We start from the raw sequence: 25000 nt of genomic DNA, 5'->3' as shown, positions 1-25000 counted from the left end.
AGCAACATTTGTCGATGCAATATATCGGACCTACACGGGCGACGAATTACCCATGCGGTTTGATCGATTACATTCATGTTGTAGTTACAAATTCCCCGCCGAAAGCAAATGCTAAGATATAAATATATTTTTTCGCCCATGACACTACATAGACCCTATAAAGGGCATGTGAAAAATTTGAATGCAATCCGTTGGGTAGCTCTCGAGGTTTAGTGATGGACACATACAGACACACAGACACACAGAAAGAGATTGTCAGATATATATATATACATGTATATATATATATATATATATATGGCGGTGCCCCAGCATGGCCACAGCTCATAAGCTGAAACTAGAATCAATCATCAATCATATATATACATACATGTATATATATATATATATATATATATATATTATATATATATATATATATATATATATATATATATATATATATATATATTATATATAAGGGCTTAGTAAAATAAGTGAGTCAGTTTAGGCAAACACTATCTGAGAGAGATCTTCTTTAAGTATTAGAAATAGCTGAAGAAATTTCTTTAGCTGCTATTTCTAATGAGTTCAGTATGTGGCAAAGTAATTTATTTTACTAAGCCCTTATATATAATGTAATATTTTGAATTCGCCTATAATGGTCCCTTTACATACTGAACACTTGGTGAAACTGATTAATAATTAATTAATTTTACCCTCAATTGTTGAAATATATATATATATATATATATATGGCGGTGCCCCAGCATGGCCACAGCTCGTGAGCGGAAACTAGATAAAATAAATTAAATATATATATATATATACATGTATATATATACACACACATGTATATATATATATACCCACACAATAAATGTAAACAACAGTTTGTAATGTTTCTCTAAAAGGGAGAATTATAATTGTCACTAGATGTGACTAGGGTGTTAAAAACACATACACTGCTAGAAATAATAGCGAAAATGCTCTAATGCTATAGTTAACGCACATGCATAAATACATATACACTAACAGGGCCATGATTGCCAGAAAGATACCGTCCGAGAATTCGTAAGACTGACGCGTCAGTTTCGGCAATTTCCGTTGCCACCATCGATTAAGGCAACTCAGTGCCCGGCCATCTCCGGACCCGCTTCTCTATTAGCATATATGTTTTCGTCATCCAAATTAATGGATGACCCTAGTCCCATTTATTGACAAATTATAATTTTCCTTTTAGGTGAAACATTGTAACCTGCTGTTTACGTTAATTTTGTGTATACACATTAGCGAATCGCTAAATCATCCATTAGCTTGATGGCAACGGAAACTGTCGAAGCTAACACTTCAGTCTTAAGATTCCTTTGTTATTATTTTTCAGAAAATTATGGTCCCTGTTAATGTATGTTTTCTTTTATGTGCATTAACTACAGCATTAGAGCATTTAGCTCTTATTTCTAGCAATGTAGGTGTTTTTAACACCCTAGTCACATTTAGTGACAATTATAATATTCTACACAGACACATACACACAACCACACCCGCACACACAGGCACAGACACACACACACATATGAGATTGATTATGGGTTTATATGTCACAAAATACGGAGACTCGGCATAACTGGGAAAATTGGAGAGTGATTGCATGACTTCTTGAAAAACAGAAGCCAGGCTGTAGCAGCCGACGGAGTCCTCTCCACGGTGACGTTAATAGAAAGTGGAGTGTCTCAGGGAACTGTATTGAGGCCACAGCTCTTCATGGTGGCTCTTTCAGACATGCCATAGTTACACAGATTGCCACACTAACTAGCTACGCTGACGATACAAAAGTAGTACAAGCAGTCAAGGAACTTTCTGATGCTACTTTGGATCAAAAGGAGCAGCAATCCTAGCATTACATACGGTACGTGATCTTAGGATTCATATGCGCAACGATGCCTCGTTTCACATGCATGTCACCAGGTTGGTGGCAGTGTGCAGGCGAATGGCCGGATGGATTCTGAGAACCTTCAGAACAAGGGACCAGGAAACTATGCTGGTCCTATTGAGGACATTTGTCCTCAGCCATCTGGACTACTGCTCTCAACTATGGTCACCCTGCACCGTAGGATTAATAGCAGAACTTGAGGCGGTTCAGCGATACTACATGAGGTAGATTGCATTCATGGACAGCTGAACAACTGAGTGAGATTGAAAGAGCTACGACTCTACTCTCTGGAGCGAAGACAGGAGAGGTACGCAGTGATATATGTAAGGAAGATACTGGAGGTGCTGGCACCAAACTTTGGAATTGCGAGTTATACCAGACCTCGAAATGGACATCACTGCACAGTTCCAAAAGTCCCAGCTGTCTCATCTAAGGCGACCATGTACTGCAATAGCTTGGGATTCAATGGCCCACAACTATTTAACTCCTTGCCAAAATATCTGAATGATCTCCATGTAATGGGAGTAGATGTTTTCAAGAAACAACTTGACCTCTTGCTATCCAAGATCCCAGATGAACCAATATCAAGGCAGGAAACGCAAAAGAGAGGAGCGATATCGAACTCCCTCGTTCACCAGAAGCCAAATCCATAGAATTGGCCAATTAAAAGGTAGTTACAATGGCGGTGCCCCAGCATGACCGCAGTCTCAAGGCTGAAACATATAAAAGAATATAAACAACATTTATAAATATATAAATAACATTTCCAACCATGCCTGTGAAAATCTAGTATTAATTTTTATGGCTTTGGAGTATTCTTTACTCTTATTTTTAGCAAAGCTGGCAGTTCATAGCACCCTTGTTATATATAATACTTATATATATCTATTAATTTTGTATGTATGTATGTATGTATTATGTATATATATATATATATATATATACATACATATATATATATATATATGAGACCCCCCTTCGGTCATGACACAGACCATGGAATTGCTCCTAGAAAGTTACCCTCCCAAGTACAAGTCCGGGCTAGGTTGTTTATGGAAGACCAGCAGTCGCCCATGCATGCCGGCCTCCCCTCTCCACGCCACCGATGTTACACAACGGAAAGGCAAAGGCCGATACAGCTTGGCACCTGTGACGTCGCAACTCATTTCTATAGCTGAGTGAACTAGTGCAACGTGAAATAAAGTGTCTTGCTCAAGAACACAACAAACAACCCGGTCCGGAATTCGAGCTCACAAACTCACGATTGTATGTGGATATGTGTGCATGTGTGTGTGTGTGTATAAATATATGTATATACTTTATATGTAGATATGTATTAGTTTGTGAATGTGTTTATGTATGTTGTGTTGTATTGTATATATGTACGTATGCTTACATGCATTTTGCCTGTGTTTATGAGTGCGCAATATTTTGTATTTTACCTTTCCGTGTAACGAGGGAAATTGTTTTTTCTCTACTGAGAAAATATAGGAGAAAAAAAGTCTGATGCTTAGAGGTTTTCAGGGCTAAGAAATGTACTGGAAATGATTGCAGGCATCATTTTCGCTGAAGAACCTTAAGGACCATATTTGTTATGGAATGGACTGTTTACCAAAAGCTGAGTTGCACACATTCAGGAAAACGGATTGTGAATTTTAATATTTATTATCCACATAACTGACAAACGGAAAGATAGCAGGAGACACAGACGGTTAGAAAGACGGGTGGACGGATAGATAGACCAATGAATGAATGGACAAGTAGGTAGTAAACAGACAGGGGAATAGACAGACACATGTGATAGAGTGAAAGGGAGAGTGAAAGAGAGAGAAAGTAAGATATATTTATATATATATATATGTGTGTGTGTAAAAGTAAAAAAATACTAACTGGGACAAGAATGTGAAACATTAAAAGACGATACAAAAAACACGGACGGGACATTCGAAGCCTTCAATCTTCAGTCAAGAACCGGATCATCTTCGCAATTTCGGCTGATTAATCCAGAGATTGCTCCGACCTGGACAGCCCCAAAGGAAAATCTATGCCAAGCGCATTAGATTCCTTGGAAGAAAGCCTCGAATGTATACAAAACAAGGACGGAAAACGGACGATGTTACACGAATAAAAATACACAAATACGTAAAAACAATAATGATAGCACGAATAAGAATACAAAAATACGTAAAAACAATAATGAAAATAATAACAACAAAAACAGGACGTCACAGACAAGCGTCTTTTCGACAGGACGAGTAAGGTTTTGAGCTGGCGTTAGAAGAGAGCCTTAAGGCTACAGAGAGACAAACAAGTGTGTCTTGCTACAACGGCTGCTGGACGCGAAAGGCCAGCAATCGGTGGCTAGTCACGTGATGGAAAAAGAGAGGAAAAAGAGGGACAGATGAAGAGAGAAAGAAGGGGAACAAGGAACGAAGGAGGAGGAGAAAGAGAGAAAAAGAGACAGATCAAGTGGAGTGCAAAGTGTGAAAGGCAGAGAAATGTAGGAGACGGGGGAGAGACACAGTGTTGTAGAGTCGTACCATGTGTTAAAGAATATATACTTACGTATAGGATCAAAAAGGGGTACGTCATCGCTTATGTACATATGTAAAAGTAAAAAAATACTAACTGGGACAAGAACGTGAAACATTAAAAGACGATACAAAAAACACACCCGGCGTTGCCCGGTTACATTCAATTGAAAAATTAGACTTTTCTGTTATATATATATGGATACACACACACATATATGTATCTCTCTATATATAAAACTGAGAATGTGTGTCTGTCTGTCTGTGTGTTTCTCTAAAACATGATAACTACGCGACCAATTTCGTTCAAATTTCACATATGCTTTACTTAGGGTCGGAGGAGTGTCATCGGCAAAAACTTTTTTTAACTTTTTGCCTAGGGCGAGCCCACAGCAATATCATATCTTCTCCACTCTGATTCCCTAAAACTTGAGAACTACAGAACCAGTTTCATTCAAATTTTACACATGCCTTACTTAGGGTCCATGTAGTATCATGGGCAAAAAAATGTTTAACTTCTTGCCTAGAGCGAGCCCACAGCAGTATCATATCTTCTCCACTATTTCAGTATTACGTGTTAAAAGTGAAACAAAAACATCTCTCTATTGTATGTATATGGATGTATATATATATATATATGTATATATATTATATATATATATATGTATATATATATATATATATATATTATATATATATATATTACAAAATATAAAGTTATATCTTGAGATCGTTAGTGACAACAACGCTCAAAATATATAACAAACTGGAACAGTAGTGCTCAAATGAGCTGTATACACTTTTTAATCCGAGGGGAGGCAATGCGAGCAGCAACTACAAAAGCACTACAAAATCCACATATAGATCAAACACATACATATATTCATATATTCATTTATATCTACGGAACAGACATAAAGCCCGACGTTTAGAAATATATAGTAATATTTATATATAGTAATATATATAAATATATATATTACTATATATATATTTTGCCAGTTTAGCCAATAAAAACACACGCACTATATATTTGGTGTTACTTTGCTTCAGTGTTATTTATTTTTTACATTAATCTTAATCTTATTTCGGCCAGAGTTCTTTCGCCACACTCCTGTGACCGCATCAGTGGTCCTTTGTTTTCTTCTCACTTATTTGTGTTTCTCCTTACTAACCGTCAGCCATTTTGTATTTATTGGCTAAACTGGCAAAATGACCATTCCGAAATATAACAATATCTGTTTCAACACACGACTTCACATAAAAAATCTTGCACAACAAATATTTAAACGTATATATATATTTATATATAGTAAATATAAAAATATATTGTACGCATATAAAAATATATTGTACGCATAAGATCCACTCGACGTTCCATAAGAAATTTAGAAATAAAAATTGCAATAAAAGTTAGAGGTAATAATAACAATTGAATTAAATATAGTAAATATAGTAAGTAGTAATTAAATATATTTTATTTTATTAAAATGGTAATTAAATCGTTATATAACAATTAAAAGAAAAAATAGCAATTAGTATAAAATGTATCAAGGATTTGAACTCGAATATGTGGATTTGCATGAATGGGAGAAATTAAAATATGAAAAAACAATTGAGTGCAGAAGTGAATTAGTCCAGATGGACATGTGCTCATACCATTTACTATAGCTGCTAGATTGAATTATATGCTTATAAAGTAGCATTCAGTATCTATGAGAATTTTTGGGAGTACGTAATGTCTAGTCTTTCGCATGTAGCAGGTATGTAATTGTGCATTTGTTTCCGTGTACTATGTGTTGTGTGTAAAAAACATCCTGACGAGCGGAGTGTCAATTTTAAATATATGATATGTTTTTAATATTAATTGATGCTTCTCTGAAACTTTGGTGTATTTTTGTAAATTTGTATATTAATCTTCTATGTATTTTCCTCTGGAATTTTAATTCGTCTTTTTAATATGTCATTGTATGTTTTATTACCACATTTTTAATTTAACAAATTTATACCAAACTAGCACTATGACCCGGCGTTGCCGGGTCATAATGCTAGTATTAATATAAATACATGAAAGTACATGAAGTTTGTTAAAAAAAAGGGTATCATGTATATACCTCCTGGCTGTTGAGATTATAACACCTCGTTGTAAACAATGTTCCTTGTTTTTCCTTGTGGAGCATATACAAAAAGGTTTCTTTTGGTTCCTACTCTTGAGCAGCCAACATACAGTTGCCCATGCGAGAAGCAGGGCTCTTCCAAGAGAAGACCAGCTACAGAGAGGGTTTGACCCTGAGATTTGTTAATGGACATGGCAAAGCTGACACGAAGGGGGAATTGCAGTCTTCTGAATGTAAATGGAATTTCTGCTGTAAGAGGAATTCTTGAATAAAAACGTCATCACCTTTTCCACATCCAGAAAGAATGATCGCCTCGATAACGTGTGACATCATTTTCTTTATCACCAGTCGCGTTCCATTGCAAAGTCTTGGTGGTTCCAGATTGCGGAGTAGCATTACAGGAGTTCCAACTTTAAGAGCTAATATGTGTGGAGGTAGTCCAGGAGGCTCCAGTAAATTGAGAAATTCAGGAGGTTAGTTCACAACTTCATTTATATCTGGAATTGTATCAACAGACTTGTAAGCGTGTATAGTGCCGGGAAGAGAATGCATTAGCTGTTGATTAATTTTGTTAACAGCGACGTTTTTTTGTGCTAATATTGCTCTTTCACACAGCCAATTGTAATTTTGGTAGTTTTGTGTGAAGTTGGGAAACACTTTTTGGCTGGAAATGAATTCTTTCGTATTTATAAGAGAGCAGACAGCTAGAAGGATGAAGGTATCAGTGGTGGTATAGTGGTGTGGGGTCGTTTGAATTGTCCGTACGCTATAAAGGCTAGAGGTGAAGTGGATGACAATATACTTCACTTGATAAGGTAGCATGTGGTAAATATCTGTTACCATCATCCATTGTCCCGTAGTGAGAAGTAAGTTTTATTTCCCTGTGTTGGGAATGAAATGAGAATGAGATGTAAGGGGACAATGTTTTTGAGATTCCGGTTCGAATGTAAGGCAGGTTTGAAAGTGTTCCCAACAGTTATTACTTGTAGTGGTAGAGTGTTTATACCGAATATGTACGTATGCATGTATATATATGTATGTATGCCTGTATATATGTACAAAATCCACTGAGAAGGCTTTTGTTGGTCTGATGCTACAGCAAAAGACACATGCCAAGTCAACACACAGTGGGACTGAACCCAGGACCATGTGTTTGGAACGTAGTTTGTTACCACACAGACACACCTGCCCCTATGTATGTATGTGTGTGTGTGCGCGTATGTGTGTATGGGTAGATATATTATGCATATATATATGTGTACATGTAATATGTACGTCTATATATATACATCTACACATAAAATACAAAATACAAAGTTATATATTGATATCGCTAGTGATAACAATACTCAAAATATATAACAGACTGGAATTTTAGGCCCGTCTCTTGCAATTTCGATCAATTGGATCTTGTCCTCCCTCTTGTATAGAAGTGTACGGCTGCAGCGAAATTCATTTTTGGACTTTCTTCTATCGAAGGCATTTTAACAAAAATGCTTCCGTAAAGACGGTGAAAATATTGTAAATTTCCCCAAACAGGGACACAATTCAATTTTTAAACAATAACCAAAGCCCCTTCTCCGAAAGGGGGAGGGTTACGGTTTACAATTATTTAACAAATGCAACACAACAACGTTTCTCTGATGAGAAACTAACAAACGTGATTACAATATTCAAACACTAATAATAATAACAACAAACCTTTTTAATTTATCCCCATTTATGTGAAACCACTTATTCAAGTTCAAGTCATTGATGCAATTTTATACGAATTGCTAATACACACACACATAATAAGGGTGAAAAATTGAATAATAATTTGATTAATATGAACTGAAAACCAGTGGTGTAGCATATAAGACCATAGCGGATCTTCTTCTAGCAAAATGGATGACCACTATTAATGGTTCATCACTGTTATATAATACTTTCACTTTAATAGTTTGAGTATTAAAGTGTCTGCATTACAATAGAGAGATGTTTTTGTTTCACTTTTAACACGTAATACTGAAATAGTGAAGAAGATATGATATTGCTGTGGGCTCGCCCTAGGGAAAAAGTTAAATTATTTTTGCTGATGACACACCCTGGACCTTAAGTAAAGCATGTGTAAAATTTGAATGAAATTGGTTGTGTAGTTCTCAAGTTTTAGGGAAACAGACAGACAGACAGACAGACAGACAGACACACATTCTCAGTTTTATATATATATATATATATATATATATATATATATATACATATATATATATATATATATATATATATATATATATATATAATGCAAGAAAGACAGACGCAGATAGAAAGATAGAGAATATGAAAGAGAGAGAGAGAGTATATAGTTAGATATACTTACAGACAAATGATAATGGCCTGATTTTCAAGGAAAAAAAGCAATGTTGACATTAGTAGAATATGAATATCAAGGAACCGAGCTACATACTCTTCAATTATCGTAGTGTAACGCAATTTCTTTGTATTGAATCTAGTATAATTGATTTTAGATTTTTACCTGAAAGTTAATTGCTTGCTTGGATATCGTTATAAAACTTATTTTTTCTGGGACTCTTCATAAGTTAACGAAGTTTCTGATCAGGACTCCCGTATAAGCTGCCCCTTTCTCCGTTTTAACGGAGAATTTTCCAATCTTTTTTTACCACGGCCTTTGACATGATGAAGCGGGAGGCACTTTTTTGTGAAGAAAAATTTTTGAATATAATAATTTTTTAAACTCCCTCTTACCTCTCTACCCGGACCGGTTTTGACCAATTTTTTGGCACCACGAACTTAAAAACGATGGGAGGAGCCTTTTCAGTAAAAATAAAAACCTTGAAATTTTTTCAGACAAAATGGGTAGTGATTTAAGGGAGATTTTGCTGATGTTTCTAGCACATCCCACACGATGACACTCCCTGGACCTTAAGTAAGGCATGTGTAAAATTTGAATGAAATTGGTTGTGTAGTTCTCAAGTTTTAGGGAAACACACAGACAGACAGACAGACAGACAGACACACATTCTCAGTTATATACATATACTAGCATTAAAGACCCGTCATTGCCGGGTCATAGTGCTAGTGCATGTATATATGTGTATATATATGTGTACATATTACATGTACATCTATATATATACATATACACATAAAATACAAAATACAAAGTTATATCTTGATATCGCTAATGATAACAATACTCAAAATATATAACAGACTGGAATTGTTAGCCCGTCTCTTGTAATTTCGATCAATTGTATCTTGTCATCCCTCTTGTATAGAAGTGTGGCTACAATCCAGCCTACCTCTACTTCGGGGTGGAGTGGGGGGGCATTTAAAATTTTTTCCAGAACGTCCTACGTCCCAGATATAAAGGTAAAAATAATATATTTCCACTTTACAAGTTCGAGTCGAGTACTCCCTTGCACGCTTCGTTGACTCGAACCTTGCTTCTATTGTGGCGAATTTACCGCCTCTGATTAGATACCTATCATAGTCGCACCAAGACACTTTCCGAAGGTGCTTTCCTCCATGTTGTTTTATTATTACCCACAAGGGGCGAACATAGATGGGACAATACAATCTGATGATGGGGTCAGACAAACGAATGGGTTTTTACAATAAATCGGATTTAAAAATTTTCATGAATTACAATAAATGGACAGAAATCGAATGATGGGACAGACCGGAAGACATTACGGGTGGAGTGGGTGCGGGTTTAGCTCGGACCCCACGAGCCCCGCCTCCCCACTGATACTTTTGGTTGCGCTTGGTATTACATTTATGTTGTATCTTTCACTCGCAACTTTCGTGCTACATCCTTCCATCGTTCTTCATACACTCTCCTAGTCAGGCATATTCTCTCCAGCCCTATCTTCCTTTTCAGGTGAAAGATGAAATACTTCATCAAACCAGGGCCGGAGATGAACTTGCCTGACTGTAAACCTTTCATTCTCGTCTTCCATATCACCTCTTTCGCAATTGCTACTACAACGAGAAAACGAAACTTACCTTCATTCACGAGGAAATCCGGTGGGTCAATTTTTGTAATCGACTCAGTCGACAGCTGTACTCTTCGTGTACCTGACAACAGGTGTTCGGCATAAACCCACACCTCAGACACGTCCGGACAATGAACAATAGCGTGCGGGACGGTTTCCCTATCCCGCCCGCATCTTGGACATATCGGACTGTCTTGGCCACCGTGCCTTGCGAGTTTATCCCGAACAGGTAGAGCTCCTCTGTAGCATTGCCATGCCAGAGACTTCTGGAAGTTGTCCAGTGTCCTCGGCTCGAACGTACGTCGGAACAGACTGGCCAGCTGATTATCGTCGAGACCTAGGGTTTCCCCCAAGGTATCTTCACATTCCGCCTCTACCAACCCTCTATAGAAGAATGTGGTGGAACCCCCACCGCAGGCGTTGCCCGAGCGACGGAATAGCAGGAGAGCCTTGCGACACTCCGTGTACCAAGTACCAAGTTTCGATCTACGATTCAGCCAGGTTTCCCATCCACCGAAACTAGTGAACTTGGGAAACATCAGTTTTGCTAGCGAAGACCACACCCGTTCACCATCCAGGTAGAGCCACAGATGTCTTAACCTCAGCGCATGTCTGCGCATCATCAGCCAAGGCATCCCTAGCCCACCCTTTAACGGTTGTTGACAGCAAGTAGAGCGTTTCACAAGTGGTTTCCCGCCCTTCCACAAGAAGTAGAAGAGCTGTCTTTCCAACTTGATCAACCACGAATCAGGGCAAGGAACGACGGAAAGGCGGTAGGTGATAACCGATGCGATAAACACATTGGCCACCTCCGCCCTCCTTTCAGGGATAGCCACCGCCAAGACCAGGTCTTGGCTACTGCAGCCACCTTGCTCGTTACCTCGCCCCAATTCTTCTCTATTTGGAGGTCTGGACCGAACCAGACCCCTAGCAGTTTAATCGGACCCTCCGTCCAACGTCCCACGACGCTGTCAGGAGGCATCGACTTGCCTCTCCAGGTGCCGAGTTGCAAGCCGACTGACTTTTCGCGATTAACTTTTGCTCCTGTCACCGTCTCGTAAACCTCTATGGCCTTGCCTACTTTACATAGGTGGTACATTTCGGTTACGATGATGGTGATGTCATCCGCGTACGCTGACACTGATTTTCCATTACCTGGCTGTCTCGGGATGCCGCTCAGTTTTCGCAGTAATGGCTCAAGAGCCATCACGTACAAAAGCGGGGAGAGCGGACACCCTTGACGGACCGAGCGTTTGATTTTGAACGGCTTCGACAAGAAGCCGTTCACCCGAACTACCGAGTCGATGTTATCATAAATTTGGATAATCCACCTGAGGAAGCCAAGGCTCAGCCCGAACTGTGCCAGGGCAGATACCAGGTAACGATGGTCGACCCTATCAAAAGCTTTAGATTGGTCTAAATGGACCAGTGCCCCACCCTTGCCAGAATCACTATTAAACCCCTCTATAGTGTACCGCATTAGATGGAGATTATCCTGAATGGATCTGCCCGGAACGGCACATGTCTGTGCCTCTCCGATCAGACCATCCGCGACACGCGCCAATCTTTTCGATAACACTTTGGCCAAAATCTTCAACTCTGTGTTTAGCAGAGTGATGGGCCTGAAATTATCAATGCACTCCCCCTTGCTCGGGTCCTTTCTGACGAGAGTCACTACTCCCCGGCGCACAGATCTGGGTATAAGCCCGTTCTGCTGCCAGTTCGCATAGACCTCCGCCAGTAGGTGCCCGAACAAGTCTGGCATACTCTTATATAACTCATAGGGTAGACCATCCAGACCCGGCGCCTTGCCCGCGCCGCAGTCCGCCATTGCCTCAACCACCTCCTGAGGCGTGATTGGCCCTTCACAGCCCTCCGCATCTCGCCCCGATAAGCGCGGCAGCCCGTCGAGTAGGTCCGTAAAGGCCCTCCTCCTATCCAGTCCGCCGCACTCACCGAAAAGCTGAGCGAAGTGCTCCTGAAAGGCCTCACACATCTCCTCGGGTTCGTTTATCAACTCACCTTGTTGGTTCGTCAAAGATCGAATCGTGGCATCGTTACCATGCTGAGCTTCCACCACTCGGGCCCATCTCACGGCGTTGATTCCTTCACATCCCATATGGCGGATTCTAGCCCTGACAATGCAGCCCATGTGTTTGGCCTCGAGGTGCTGGTTTAACACCAGTCTCTTGGACGCCACCTGAGCCGCAGAGCCAGTTTTCATGGCTTCCTCTAATTCCTTAACTAGAGTAGTTTCCCTTCTAGCCTCTCTAGCCACTACTCCTATGCTATATCTAATAGACTCAAACTTGATGGCTCGTTTGAGGGCGTACCACCATTTGTTATTAATGATGGTACCAGATAGTGCCCTCTGAATTATATTCCTAATCCGGTCTTTGTACTCCTTAATCGCCAAAAGGGACGTATTAAGTTTCCAGTAACCGGATCCTCTATTTTTAACCTTATCTATGTCAAGCTTACAAGTGACCATTTTATGATCACTGTAGCTGATCGGGTAAAACTGTGGACACTTAGCTATTTTACTGTCTACTTTTCTAATTAGTATTCTATCTAAATATGACCTGGAAGATCCGTCGCTGTTTGACCATGTCCACAATGGAGCGTTCGGAAATTCCAGCCTATAAGGATCTGCTAGCTCAAAGCGGCTTAGCAGTTCCATGAAGCCACTGTTGCCTTTTCTATCTGGACGCGAGCCAACACAATCTACATCCGCTTTGCAAATTGTGTTAAAGTCTCCTAGCACCACTAATGAATGCGAAGTACCAAGAAAGTTTTCTAGTTCACGAAAATAATCACTTTGCCCTGTATGGTTGGGTGCGTAAATTGCAACCAGTCTGATAACTTTACCATTACTGAACGTCAAATCCATGACGACCAGCCTACCTTCTGGATCTGCAAAAATTAACTTTTTCTCAGAAACCCGGTTTCTTTTTAATAGGACCAACTCCCCACTCCCGCCTGTAGGACTGCCAGGAGAGAAAAAACTCTCGTAGCCGTCAAACAGCGGGAGTAGACCTCTTGGCCCCTCTAACCGGGTTTCTGTAGCAACAATAACATCTAAATTACGCGACCTGATATCATGCAGGAAGCGACCTTGCTTCCAGCCTGCTCCCAGGCCGCGCACATTCAAACAACTAACATAAATGTAATCCATTACTTACCTTATATCAGTGGTTCGGTTTTCTCTTGTTCTTCTAACTCTTTTTCTGGGCCTCGTTGGGGAGTCTGACGTAGGCCCTCGAATATATGTGGAGATGTCACATCCAATCTAAGTGGGCCTACGTCATGGAAGAATTCTGACTTTATCCGCCCGTAATCCTTCCGGCCTATTCTGTAAATTACAAAGTCGTTTTTTTTCACTACTTTCTCCACTTTGGCCATGGCTGCCAACACGTTTCCGAGTCTGCTATTTGCTGCCTTTACGGCCATATACGAGTTCATTGACTCTTTTTTCTTTTTTAAAATTACTCTGGGTGGGGTGGTTTCCGTTTTTCTTTTTTTTTCCGGTCATTTTTGCCCACCCCTCCTCATTTATCTTTTCCTCGCTCTTTTTTTCCTCCGCCGCTGGTTCTGCTGTCACCGTCACCTCCACACCTTCAGTCTTCCCTTCTGGGCCGTCCGACGCTGCTTCTGGTGACACATTATCTTCTTTTTCTTTTGGCTTAGGTGCTTCCTGCGGTTTGGGTTGGGGTTGGCATTCCGCCCTTACATGACCCTTCTTGCCGCAGCCGAAGCACCTCGGCTTCCTGCCCTCCACGAAAACTGTTATTTTCTCGTCTTCACTAATCTTTACCGTTTCTGGAATTTCTTCCAGTGTTTGCACCTCCGCCTGAATGGCTATCACTATTTTCTGCCCTTTCCAAAACTCCTCTTCCTCCACTGTGGCCTGGAGGATGTTTATTTTTTCCTCCAGACCTACCATCACTGCTGCCACCAGACATTCAGCATCTGCCTCTGGCGGTATGTTGTTCATTGAAATTTTCGACGTCCTTTTTCCTTTATAAGGAAGACAATGTTTTCCGCTTTGATCGGCTCCATCGATAGTTTCTTCGCTATCTCCTCCGTAGTAAAACGCACCTCCACTGTGCCGTATCTTTTTCCTCTGTTTATATACGTTATTTTATCCATAAAAGGTTTTAGACAAAACTCTATTTTTTTTTCTTCGATTTTTTGGATCATTTTTTTCGTTGTGTCGTAAGTTTTATATATTATTCTTTTTTTTTTCTATATCGTCATGTTTTTGTATGTTTGTGGCCACAGTCACTTCTGTGCCTTCTTTTTTTACACAGTCTGCAAATTTTCAAAAAATTTTCTATATTTATTTTTTTGATCTTTTTCCCAGCCACTTCAGCGAATTTTTTTGGTGGAGTTGATGCTGGTACTGGTTTTTCCATTTTCTTGGGCGACGCCGCCTCTTTTTTCTTCGGCGACAACGCCTCTTTTTTTCTTGGCGACAACGCCTCTTTTTTTCTTGGCGACAACGCCGGGTATTCATCCTCTCTCGTCACGGGCGAATAAGAGATGGGGGACTCCATCTTGAACAAATGGCTTTAACAAGCCTTTGGTAAATCCAAATTAATTGTAGTTTTCCCCCACGGAGGGGGGAACACCAACGCGAAGTCTTCGCGCGAAGGCTTACTTCGTCAGTTAGACGACAATAGACAAAACAGGTAGACCAACAGTATATAATAACAGAGATAATAGTACGAGAGCAAAAATATATCAACTTACTAATAACGCAAAAAATTGATTTCCTCCATGTTGTTTTATTATTACCCACGAGGGGCTACATAGATGGGACAATACAATCGGGAAAATGAATAATGAATTATGAAGTTTGTACAATGTGGTGTAATGCCCACTCGATCCCCGAAATCGAGCGGTTACATTTCGTCATTTGTTTTTTATTCGTCAACAATATTTTCCAAATAAAACATTTTATACATTTTCAACATACATTTCAAAAGTTTTACAAAGTTCAACATTTCTTTTTTTTTTTTTCAGAATTTAAAGTTCTTTTTATCATTTCCAAATTAAAGTTTTCACAATACCTTTTCTTTTATATATACTCCATTATGTCTACCAAATCTGAGTAACTTCCATCGTTCGAGGCCACCTTGTAAGTCGGCATTTCATATGTTTTGACACGTTCTTGCCAGCTGCCTCGATGAACGCCTCGGCGTCGTTCTCGTGGACGAGTGCACCTGTTTCTTTCCATTCGGTGCCCATCCTGACCCACGTATATCCGTTTGTTACGTTTATTAAATCTTCCATCTCCTCACAGTGCCTGTGATGGATCAACGTTCCATAGTATTTGAATTTTCTATTCGTACCTACGTTTTCTCTAGTTTTTCTCTTAGGACTTACTTCCTCTTCTTTCTCCTCCCTCGGTTTCTCTCTTTCTCTCTTTTTGCTTTCTCTTCTTTCTTTTTCCTTCTCTTGTCTTTTTGGCTCTTTGTCTGCCGTCTCTCTACCCTGTGCCTTAAGTTCCTTTCCTGTTGTTTCTTTTCCTTTTTGCATACCATCTTTTCCTTTCTCTTGGTTCTGTTCCTTCTCTTGTTCTTTTCCTGCTTTTTCTCTTTCCTTTAATGTACTTTCCTTTTCTTTCTCTTGCTTCTGCCTTGGCTCCTTCTCCACTACTTCTGCACCCTGTGAATTTTGCTCCTTTTCTACTATCTTCTTCCCTTTGTTTTCATTTTCCTTCAGTGCGTTGTTACTTCCCTTCTCTTGTTGTTTCTCCGTTATTTCCTTTTCCTTGTTTTCGCTGTTCTTTCCTTCGTGTTCGTTTTCCTTCTCTCCACTTTGTGTCTCTTTTTGCTCCGCTGTGAATTCATACATCGGACATTCCTTTTTTATGTGCCCTCTTGATCCGCACAGGTAGCAATTCGGTTTTCTGCCTTCCACTATTACACTAATTGTTTTCTCGTTTTCTATTTCTATTTGGAAGGAAATCTTTCGATGTCTTCCATTGTGGCCATCAGCCACAACTCTACTCCGAATCCCTTCCAATTTACAACGTTCGTCTCCTTAATTGACCCTATTTCTACTTCCTCTTTTGCTGCCCCAATAATGGCTGTTACCAGCATTTCTGTTTTAATATCTGGGGGCACCTTTGGGACTCTTACCCGTACCCCTCGTCTTCCTTTATACGTCGGCCACATGGTGAAATTTTCCGCTTTCAGGACAGTGGAAGCCAATGAGGCGGCCACTTCCTTTGTTGCGCATCTCACCTCCACCGTACCATATTTCTTTCCTCTGTCTACAAAAGTCGCTTTTTTCATGATGTCCCCCAGACATTTCTCTATTTCTTCAATCGTCACTCTCACCAGTTTTCTCGTGTTTCTATCTTGCGTTCTATACGTTATCGTCTTGTTATTTTTCTCTTCTATTGTTTCCACAGGCGGGACCAGCTTCACGCTGTCACCCTCCCTTTTGACGAACTTCTCGTATTCCTTCAATTGTTCTTTTCTAAAGAACACTTCTTTTATTCTAAGAGACTCGTCACTTTTTGTTGTGGCGACCCCCGCGTAAGTCTCCATGACTTGAGGGTCGACACACCTTCTATAAAAGGTTCAAACACGCAGCGGCAAACGCCTCGCGCGACTCAACTTTTTGACAATTTTTAACAGTTTTTTTCCAATTTTCGCATACAAAATAACTCAACACATGTGGATAGATTTCCTCCATGTTATTTCTTTATTACCCACCAGGGGCTACGAAGAATGGCGGACATAACAAAACATGGGGGACATAGAACAATATGATAAAATTTATGAGCAAATGAAAATGAAAAAAGGATAATATGAAAGCGATGCTAACGGCCCCCTCCGCCAGCATCACTTACCTGTCCTTTTGTTTTCACTGTCACCTGAATGTTCATTCCCAATACGAAGACCATCCATATCCATTCTTACTCCGAAACTGTCCTCCATATATTCCACGAATTCATCGCTCATTCTTGTATCTTTCACCTCCCAATTCTCCCTTTCACACCTCAACACAAACTCATCTATATTCTTCTTTTCCAGCACTGCATATCTGGTCCCATCCATTTCATACCATTCATACTCCTCCATTACCCTTTCAACCTCTTTCTGTTCAGTCACAATATAAATGTTCGGCCTGGGTTCGTTTTCAAACTCTTGTCTGTCTGTATTGTTATTTTTCTTTTGTTTTCTTGTTGGAGGGGAGCGGGTGGGTTCACTGTCTGCAGGGGAAGGGTGGGATTCAGAGGGTGCGGGTGGTGTTGGGGTGGGTTGGGGCTTCGCACAGTTTTTCTTTTTCTTTCTTTTTCTCTTTTTTCTTCTTCTTCCCACTCTTGTTGCATCTCCTCTTCTTCTGTCGTTTCTTTTTCCCTTTGGTTCTCTTTGGTTTCTTCCTCTTTTGGGGCTTCCGCGACGATTTCCTTTTCTTTTTCCTTTAGTGGTGGAGGGCAGTAGGCTCTTATGTGACCCCTCATGCCACACTTGTAGCACCTGGGCGCCCTACCCTCCACCCACACTCTCATAATAATATTCCAGTTTTTATACTGTCCGTAAGCTTTTCTATAACTTCCGCCTCCGTCTGTATGTTCATTACTAGTGTGGCACCACTCACGCCTTCATATTTCATAATGGCGTGGAGGATGTCCACTTTATCTTCATTTCCTTTGATAACCGCAGCCGTTATTAATTCGCCCTCTAGGTGTGGAGGTATTCCTTCCACCCTAATTCTGGTGGGCCTTCTATTCAAATACGAGGGGAACAAGTAAAACTTTTGTGTACTCACCACCTTGGCTGCTATATTCCTGGCTGCTTTCTCACTTTTAAATTGTACCGTTATGGTTCCATATTCTAATCCTTTTGCCATGTACACAATTTCTTCTCCTGTCCGTTTGAAAGCCTCTTCAATTGCTTCCATGTTAATCACTTCCATTTTTCTACCTCCATTCATAAATACTTTATATTTAATGGTTCTACGATGGAACCAGTCTCCGCGCCCTGCTAGAGGCAACAGCTCAACCTCTCCGTTCTCCTCCTCCTTCATGAACTCCTGGAAGTCCGTCAACTTAGCCAGGTCTAACTCTTTTTCTGTTGACTTCTTCGTTATACCTGCATAGGTGCTTTCCATTTTTTTCACCGCCAACTCCTCCTCAGATGTCGACGAATTTTCAGAGAAATTTCTCCCTTACATCTCATCCGTTTGGTAGAGGCGGCTCATAGTCGCCTCCGACCGAAAAACGGCCTCCCGAACAGAAAACGTGCGACGCACAGAACCAGTGCGACGCGAAACCGCACCAACCGACGTTCCAATTCCGCAACCACAATTCACTTTTTGTTGTTTTTCTTTTTTAACCGAATTTTACAGAGCGCAAAAAAACGCGACCTTTTTTCTCTACATTGTATACTTTATAGACAATAGTATTTTCTTTAATTTAATTTTTTATTATCCATCTGGACTATTCCATTTCTGCACGCTAATTTTATTTTTAATTTATTCCCATTCATGTGAAACCACTTTTTCAAGTTCAAATAATTGATGCAATTTTATACCAATTGCTATTTTTACTTTTGTTATATTACGATTATAGTATACTTTAGTTTGATTTTATTACTTACTACATATAATTCATTTGTTATTATTATTTTTATTGTTAAAGTGAAAGTATCTGACATAAAATAGAGAAATATTTTGGTTTCACTTTTATCACGTAATACTGAAATAGTGGAGAAGATATGATATTGCTATGGGCTCGCTCTAGGCAAGAAGTTGAACATTTGTTTTGCCCATGAAACTACATGGACCCTAAGTACGGCATGTGTAAAATTTGAATGGAATTGGTTGTGTAGTTCTCGAGTTTTAGGGAATCGTAGTGGAGAAGATATAATATTGCTGTGGGCTCGCCCTAGGCAAAAAGTTCAAATTTTGTTTGCCGATGACACTCCCCGGACCCTAAGCAAGGCATGTGTAAAATTTGAATGAAATTGGTTGTGTAGTTCTCAAGTTTTAGGGAAACACACAGACAGACACACACACACACATTCTCAGTTTTATATATGTAAAGATATATATATATATATATATATATATAATATATATATATATAGTACCAATACTATGAATTTCACAACGACAATGAGGATTACACTGATACAAAACTAATGATGGAATACGAAATACGATGCACCTTTCATGAAAGTGTGATTTTGTATTGGCGGTTACTACATCAGTTAAAATCGATATACTTAAGGTAGATTTGCAGTATTTAGTTTCATTCATTTATTTATTGGTCTGTTTCAAATTCAACAGTATTCGTTTATCGTATCGGTAAAATACGTGCCTGAAATTTATTGCGGTTAAATGTATTTTCCATACACTTACCTAACAATTATGTGGTTGCGTAGCAATGTATGCAATCAATTACTGTTCTGACTGTGTTATTTTTAGGGCCGAGATTACCAGCCAGCTGACGTCTCCCATATATATACGGATGAAGAAAAGGAAACGCTTGCAAATTATGAAAGTCAAAATTACCTTCCATCGCATAGCTTACTCTACAGACGTTGGCTCCAAACACAGAAAGAAAAAAGGTAACATTTTCTTTAGTTCTCTTTTGAGATTAAAAACACTGATGTGGGTAAGTTTAATATTTTCTGGAGACAGTTCTATGAAAATGATAAACTAGAGGGTCTGGTGCATATTGAGTAGTGTGTGAAGCTTCTCTCCCCACTCTCTCTCTCACACACACACATTTTAACATTTAGGATTCCCAATATAGACATATGCGAAGAATCAGTCGAGTACAGAGCGGTAATTAGAAACTGGGATGACAAAGATAATAAACAACTGTTATGAACTTCATTAGCTTACGGCTGTTTCTGCTATAAGATGCAACGCACTCACAGTTGAGAGCTTGTGTATCACACTATAGCTTCATCGGAGCTTCAAGCATGATGCGCAATTTATTTGCGAAAAACATTTACATTTATGTATGTTTATATATAGGTATGTATCTAAATTTTGTACAACTCTTACTCTATCTTTTAGTCCCCCTCATACTTTCTTCCCTTTTCTTTTTCTCGCTCCCCCCTCTCTCTCTCTCTCACACATTTTTTGGCCCTCTCATTCTCTAACTCTCACTTGTCCCCCTCGTTTATCTTCCCTGCACTTTTCCCTTTGATTTTTTCTAATCCTTCAATCCTGCTTCCCCCTAGCCCTCTCTCCATGTGACCGGTGTTCGGCCAGCCACGATCTTTCTTTCTTGGCCTGACTGCCGACCGCCAACACCTCTTATGTCCATTTTCTGAGTTTCTGCCTTTAGGATTTCACTTCATACAGGCCAGCTCAATTTGATTCGTTCTCAGTTCAAAGATACCTGTTGTTATTTTTTTGTTGGCTGTATTTGTAATTGTGTATCATGTTCTCTGTTTTTTGTCTTTGTTGCCGTACACATTCGCTAGCTTTCTTACAAAAAAAAACTAATACTCTTAGTTTAGACTTTTTGGTGGGGTGGGGTGGGTCTTATTTCTATTTTCGAAACCAGTGAATGTATTTCACTTGAAATCTATGTTTTGAAAGGCGAATAGGCAACGACAGCCACTTTTGTTGTTATTTTTTGGAATGAGTCTAGCCAAATGATTTTGCGAAGCCGTCATTGTTGGGTGGTTGGGAAACATAAAAAAAAAATAAAGAGTTACGCGGAAGCTACCGGGGTCGAGATGCTATAGACCCAAGTGTGCTGAAGCTGGAGAAGATGGAGTGGAATGAAAAGAAGATAATTAAATATTGTGAGAATCAAAAGAAAGTAGGGTCAAACATAAAAATACCCTGCCAGAGGAGGAAAAAAGAAAAATGGAAAGCAAGACGGTAACATTCAGAACATTTTCAAATGAAAATTGGGAGAATCGAACACGCGCCGCCAGAAGAGATAGAGGAAATGTTGGTGGTGAACACGGGAGAAAAGATAACGTTTTTTACAAGAGGAAGAAGATACGGAATTATAGTAGTAACCTTTCTTTCAGAAGAGGAGGCGAAAAAATCAGGCAATATGATGTTGACGGGAGTAAAATGGACGTTGATGCCGAACTGTTGGGGCAAAAGAATCGTCAGAATCAGGGTCGATAGACCCAGGATGGGTAATAGCTGCAACGTTTAATTCAGAGCTGAGGAAGAATGAAGACCTGAGGATTGGCATAGAAAGTAGATCACAAAAATTGAATTGTTGAGGTTATGGTATGAAAATAATCTGTGCGGTAAGCCGAAAATATTACGACGAAATGGCGGAAACATTGGAATTACCAAACGGTGAAAAACTAGCCCCAAAATGTTACCGATGTGGTGAAAGAGGGTACCTGAGAAGGAAATGCCCTAGAGCAACAGAGGAAATGGTGGAATAGAATGCTCAGGAAGATATAGTGGTGGAAAAAAAGCAGAAACAAAAAATAGAATGTAATGGGAATTTTGCGGAGGTACAACCCAGGAAATGACAGAGAATAAAGTCACCGACGACAGTGGACTTGAAGGAGATTAAAGGAATGGAGGAAGAAACCCAAACCACGACGAGAAACGGAGAAAATTTACCAGTGGAAGTACCAGCAAAGGAATTATAAGTACAGAATCATTCAGACCAGAAACAAAGCAACCCAGAATTACAGAAACCTAAAAACATACACATACAGACGAAACACGTAGAGTTGCAGTCAAATGAACACACAGACACACAAATACACGAACACACAGACTTAGAGACGAAAATGCAAGAACATGCAAGACAGCAGGAAAATAGGAACAAAAAGAGACAAAATGAAAAAGGAAAATTATAGTGAGATAAGACACTCCAACGTAAAAGTTTGAATAAGTGAAATACATTGTGAGAGACAGAAGAGGTAAGTCGATATATATTTTGTAAAGACTGTAACTGAGAAAATATTTATTTGAACTGTTAAGGAAAAAAAAAAGGAAAACTACCAAATTTTGAAATTGTTGAATGAACAGGTTTTCAAAATGGTTAAAAAAAATTTTGTGATATACATTAGGTTGGCTTTAGGTAAAAAAAAAGGAAAAATAAGAAGTAAATCCTGTATGAACATTTGTTTGAAAGGTGTGTAATTGTTGGGCAAAAGCGAAAAGGGAAGTTGCGGTTTCATCTCGCAGCGGGAGCGAGATAGCCGTCTCATTTGCATTGTATTTTATTCATTATATATTCATCTTTATGTGATATTTGTTCCCGCATCTCTTTGTATGTCCCTTCTGCATTTAGGCCTTGTGCCTGTAATAAAGAATCAAGCTACCAAGCCACTTTTTGTGTTGTTTTTTGAAGAACTCTACCTGAAGTTTTTGTGCGAAGGCACCATTCTTGGGCGGTAGTAAATAATTGAGAAAAATGAAAATTTATGCAGAAACTACTGGAGGTCGAGTTCCCCTAGATCTAAATGTGCTGAAACTAGAGATGGTAGAGTGCAAAAGTGAGATGATAGAAAAATATAGTAGTATGGTTGAGAAAGAAGGGTCAAATATAAAACTGACCCTACCAGAGGAGGAAAAAGCGAAAATGGAAAAGAAGACGGTAATATTCAGAACATTTTCAAATAAAAACAGAAGTGAAAAAGCGCCGCAGGAAGAAATAGAAGAAATTTTGGAAAGACTGATAGGAGACGGCATAGCGTTCTTTATGAGAGGAAATAGATATGTGTCTATAGTGGTAACCATCAGAAGAGGAGGCGGAAAACTCCTCCAACAGGATGATACACGGAGGGAAATGGACATTGATGACAAACTGTTTGGATAAACGAATTATAAGAATTGGGGTGAGAAGAATCTCCCCATGGACCCAGAGTGGATAAAAGCGGCGATATATTATTCGGAGATAAGGAAGGAAAACGAAGACGTGAAGATGGGCATGATAAGCCGAGCCCAACAAGTGAAGTACTGGGACTACGGATTAGAGAAAATTTGTGCAGTGAGCCCGAAATGTTACAACGAAATACCTGAAACTTTAGAGCTACCAAATAAAGAAAAACTGGAGATAATGTTGGAGGGGAGACCCCTCAAAGTGTTACAAATGTGGTGAAAGAGGGCACTTGAGAAAGAAATGCCCTAGAGCAGCAGTGGAAATTGTAGAGGAGAGTATTCAGGAGAATATAATGGTGGAGAAACAGCAGAAACAGATAACAAAACTAGACGGGAATTTTGCGGAGGTGAAAGCAAGAAAAAGAGAGAGAAGAAAGTCACCAACGATAGTGGAACTGAATAACTACAAAGCAATGAAAGAGGTAACCCAACCTACGACGAGAAACGGGGATAATTCCCCAGTAGGATCACTAGTAAAGGATTTACAAGTACTGAAAGATTCAGACCCACAGTCACTCAAACACACGGACATACAAATGCACAGAAATATAGACAAACAGATACAAGGTAGCTCAGAATCCCAGAAACCTAAAAACAGACACACAGACGAAACACGCAGAGTGAAAACAAGAGCATACAATATAAACAAAGGGAAGAAGAAAAAGGAAACAAAATATGGCTTAGACTTGCATTATATATATATATATATATATACATAAAGAGGGAGAGAGAGAGAGAGAGAGAGAGAGAGAGAGAGAGAGAGAGAGAGAGAGAGAGAGAGAGAGAGAGAGAGAGAAGCATAACCAATAAAAAAACATATACATATGTAGGGAATGAAATTCAGGAGATTGCGGAAGATGTCCTTCCGAGAAGAATAAGATAAATGTTTGAAATTCTGTTTATGGATAGATATATGAAAATTCTCTATGAGAGGCTGTAAAGATGATGACAGAAACAACAGATAAAAAAAAAACTATATATGTGCATATCCTTGGAAATATAGAGTGACAGATGCAGTAACTAAGACAACGAGAGAAAGAAAAAGAGGACAGAAGAGAAATACAGAATGCAAAGACGAAGAGAAAGTATGAGGGTCACTAAGGCGCATGGCTCAATGGTTAGAGTGTCGGGTTCACAATCATGAGGTAGAGAATCCGATTCCAGGCCGGGCTGTGTGTTATGTTCTTGAGCAAGACTATTTATTTCACGTTGCTCCAGTTCACTCAGCTGTAGAAATGAGTTGCGACGTCACTGGTGCCAAGATGTATCAGTCTTTGCTTTTCCGTTGGGTAACATCGATGGCATGGAGAGGGGAGGTTCGTATACATGGGCGACTGCTAGTCTTCCATAAACAACCTTGCCTTGATTTGTACCTCGCAGGGTAACTTTCTGGTGCAATTCCATGGTCATTCATGACCGAAGTGGGGTCTTTATCCTTACCCATAAATACTTTTGTAGATCAAGATTTTAGCCAGACTGTCAAGTGAAGGGAGAAGATTTGGTAGAGCGAGAAGACATTACACAGAAGGAGGTAAACGAAGGTCAAAATGGCTGTTGACAGATAATATAAACCCAAAGCAGACCGACGTATAA

General features: G+C 39.5%; 1 protein-coding gene across 2 annotated transcripts in view; it reads left to right on the top strand.

The window, feature by feature from the left end:
- Window positions 1-25000, top strand: part of LOC115218801 (chloride channel protein A-like) — a 242837-nt gene that overhangs the window by 15884 nt on the left and 201953 nt on the right. For both annotated transcript variants that reach the window (XM_036501937.1, XM_029788739.2), the window contains exon 3: window positions 20006-20148. In XM_036501937.1, the coding sequence (XP_036357830.1) occupies window positions 20006-20148 (143 nt within the window). The remainder of the gene's footprint in view (window positions 1-20005; window positions 20149-25000) is intronic.

Source organism: Octopus sinensis, linkage group LG1 (assembly GCF_006345805.1).
Source record: "Octopus sinensis linkage group LG1, ASM634580v1, whole genome shotgun sequence".
Taxonomy (NCBI): Eukaryota; Metazoa; Mollusca; class Cephalopoda; order Octopoda; family Octopodidae; genus Octopus; species Octopus sinensis.
Note: the sequence above shows the minus strand (reverse complement) of the source record. Positions and strands in the feature narration are given on the sequence as shown.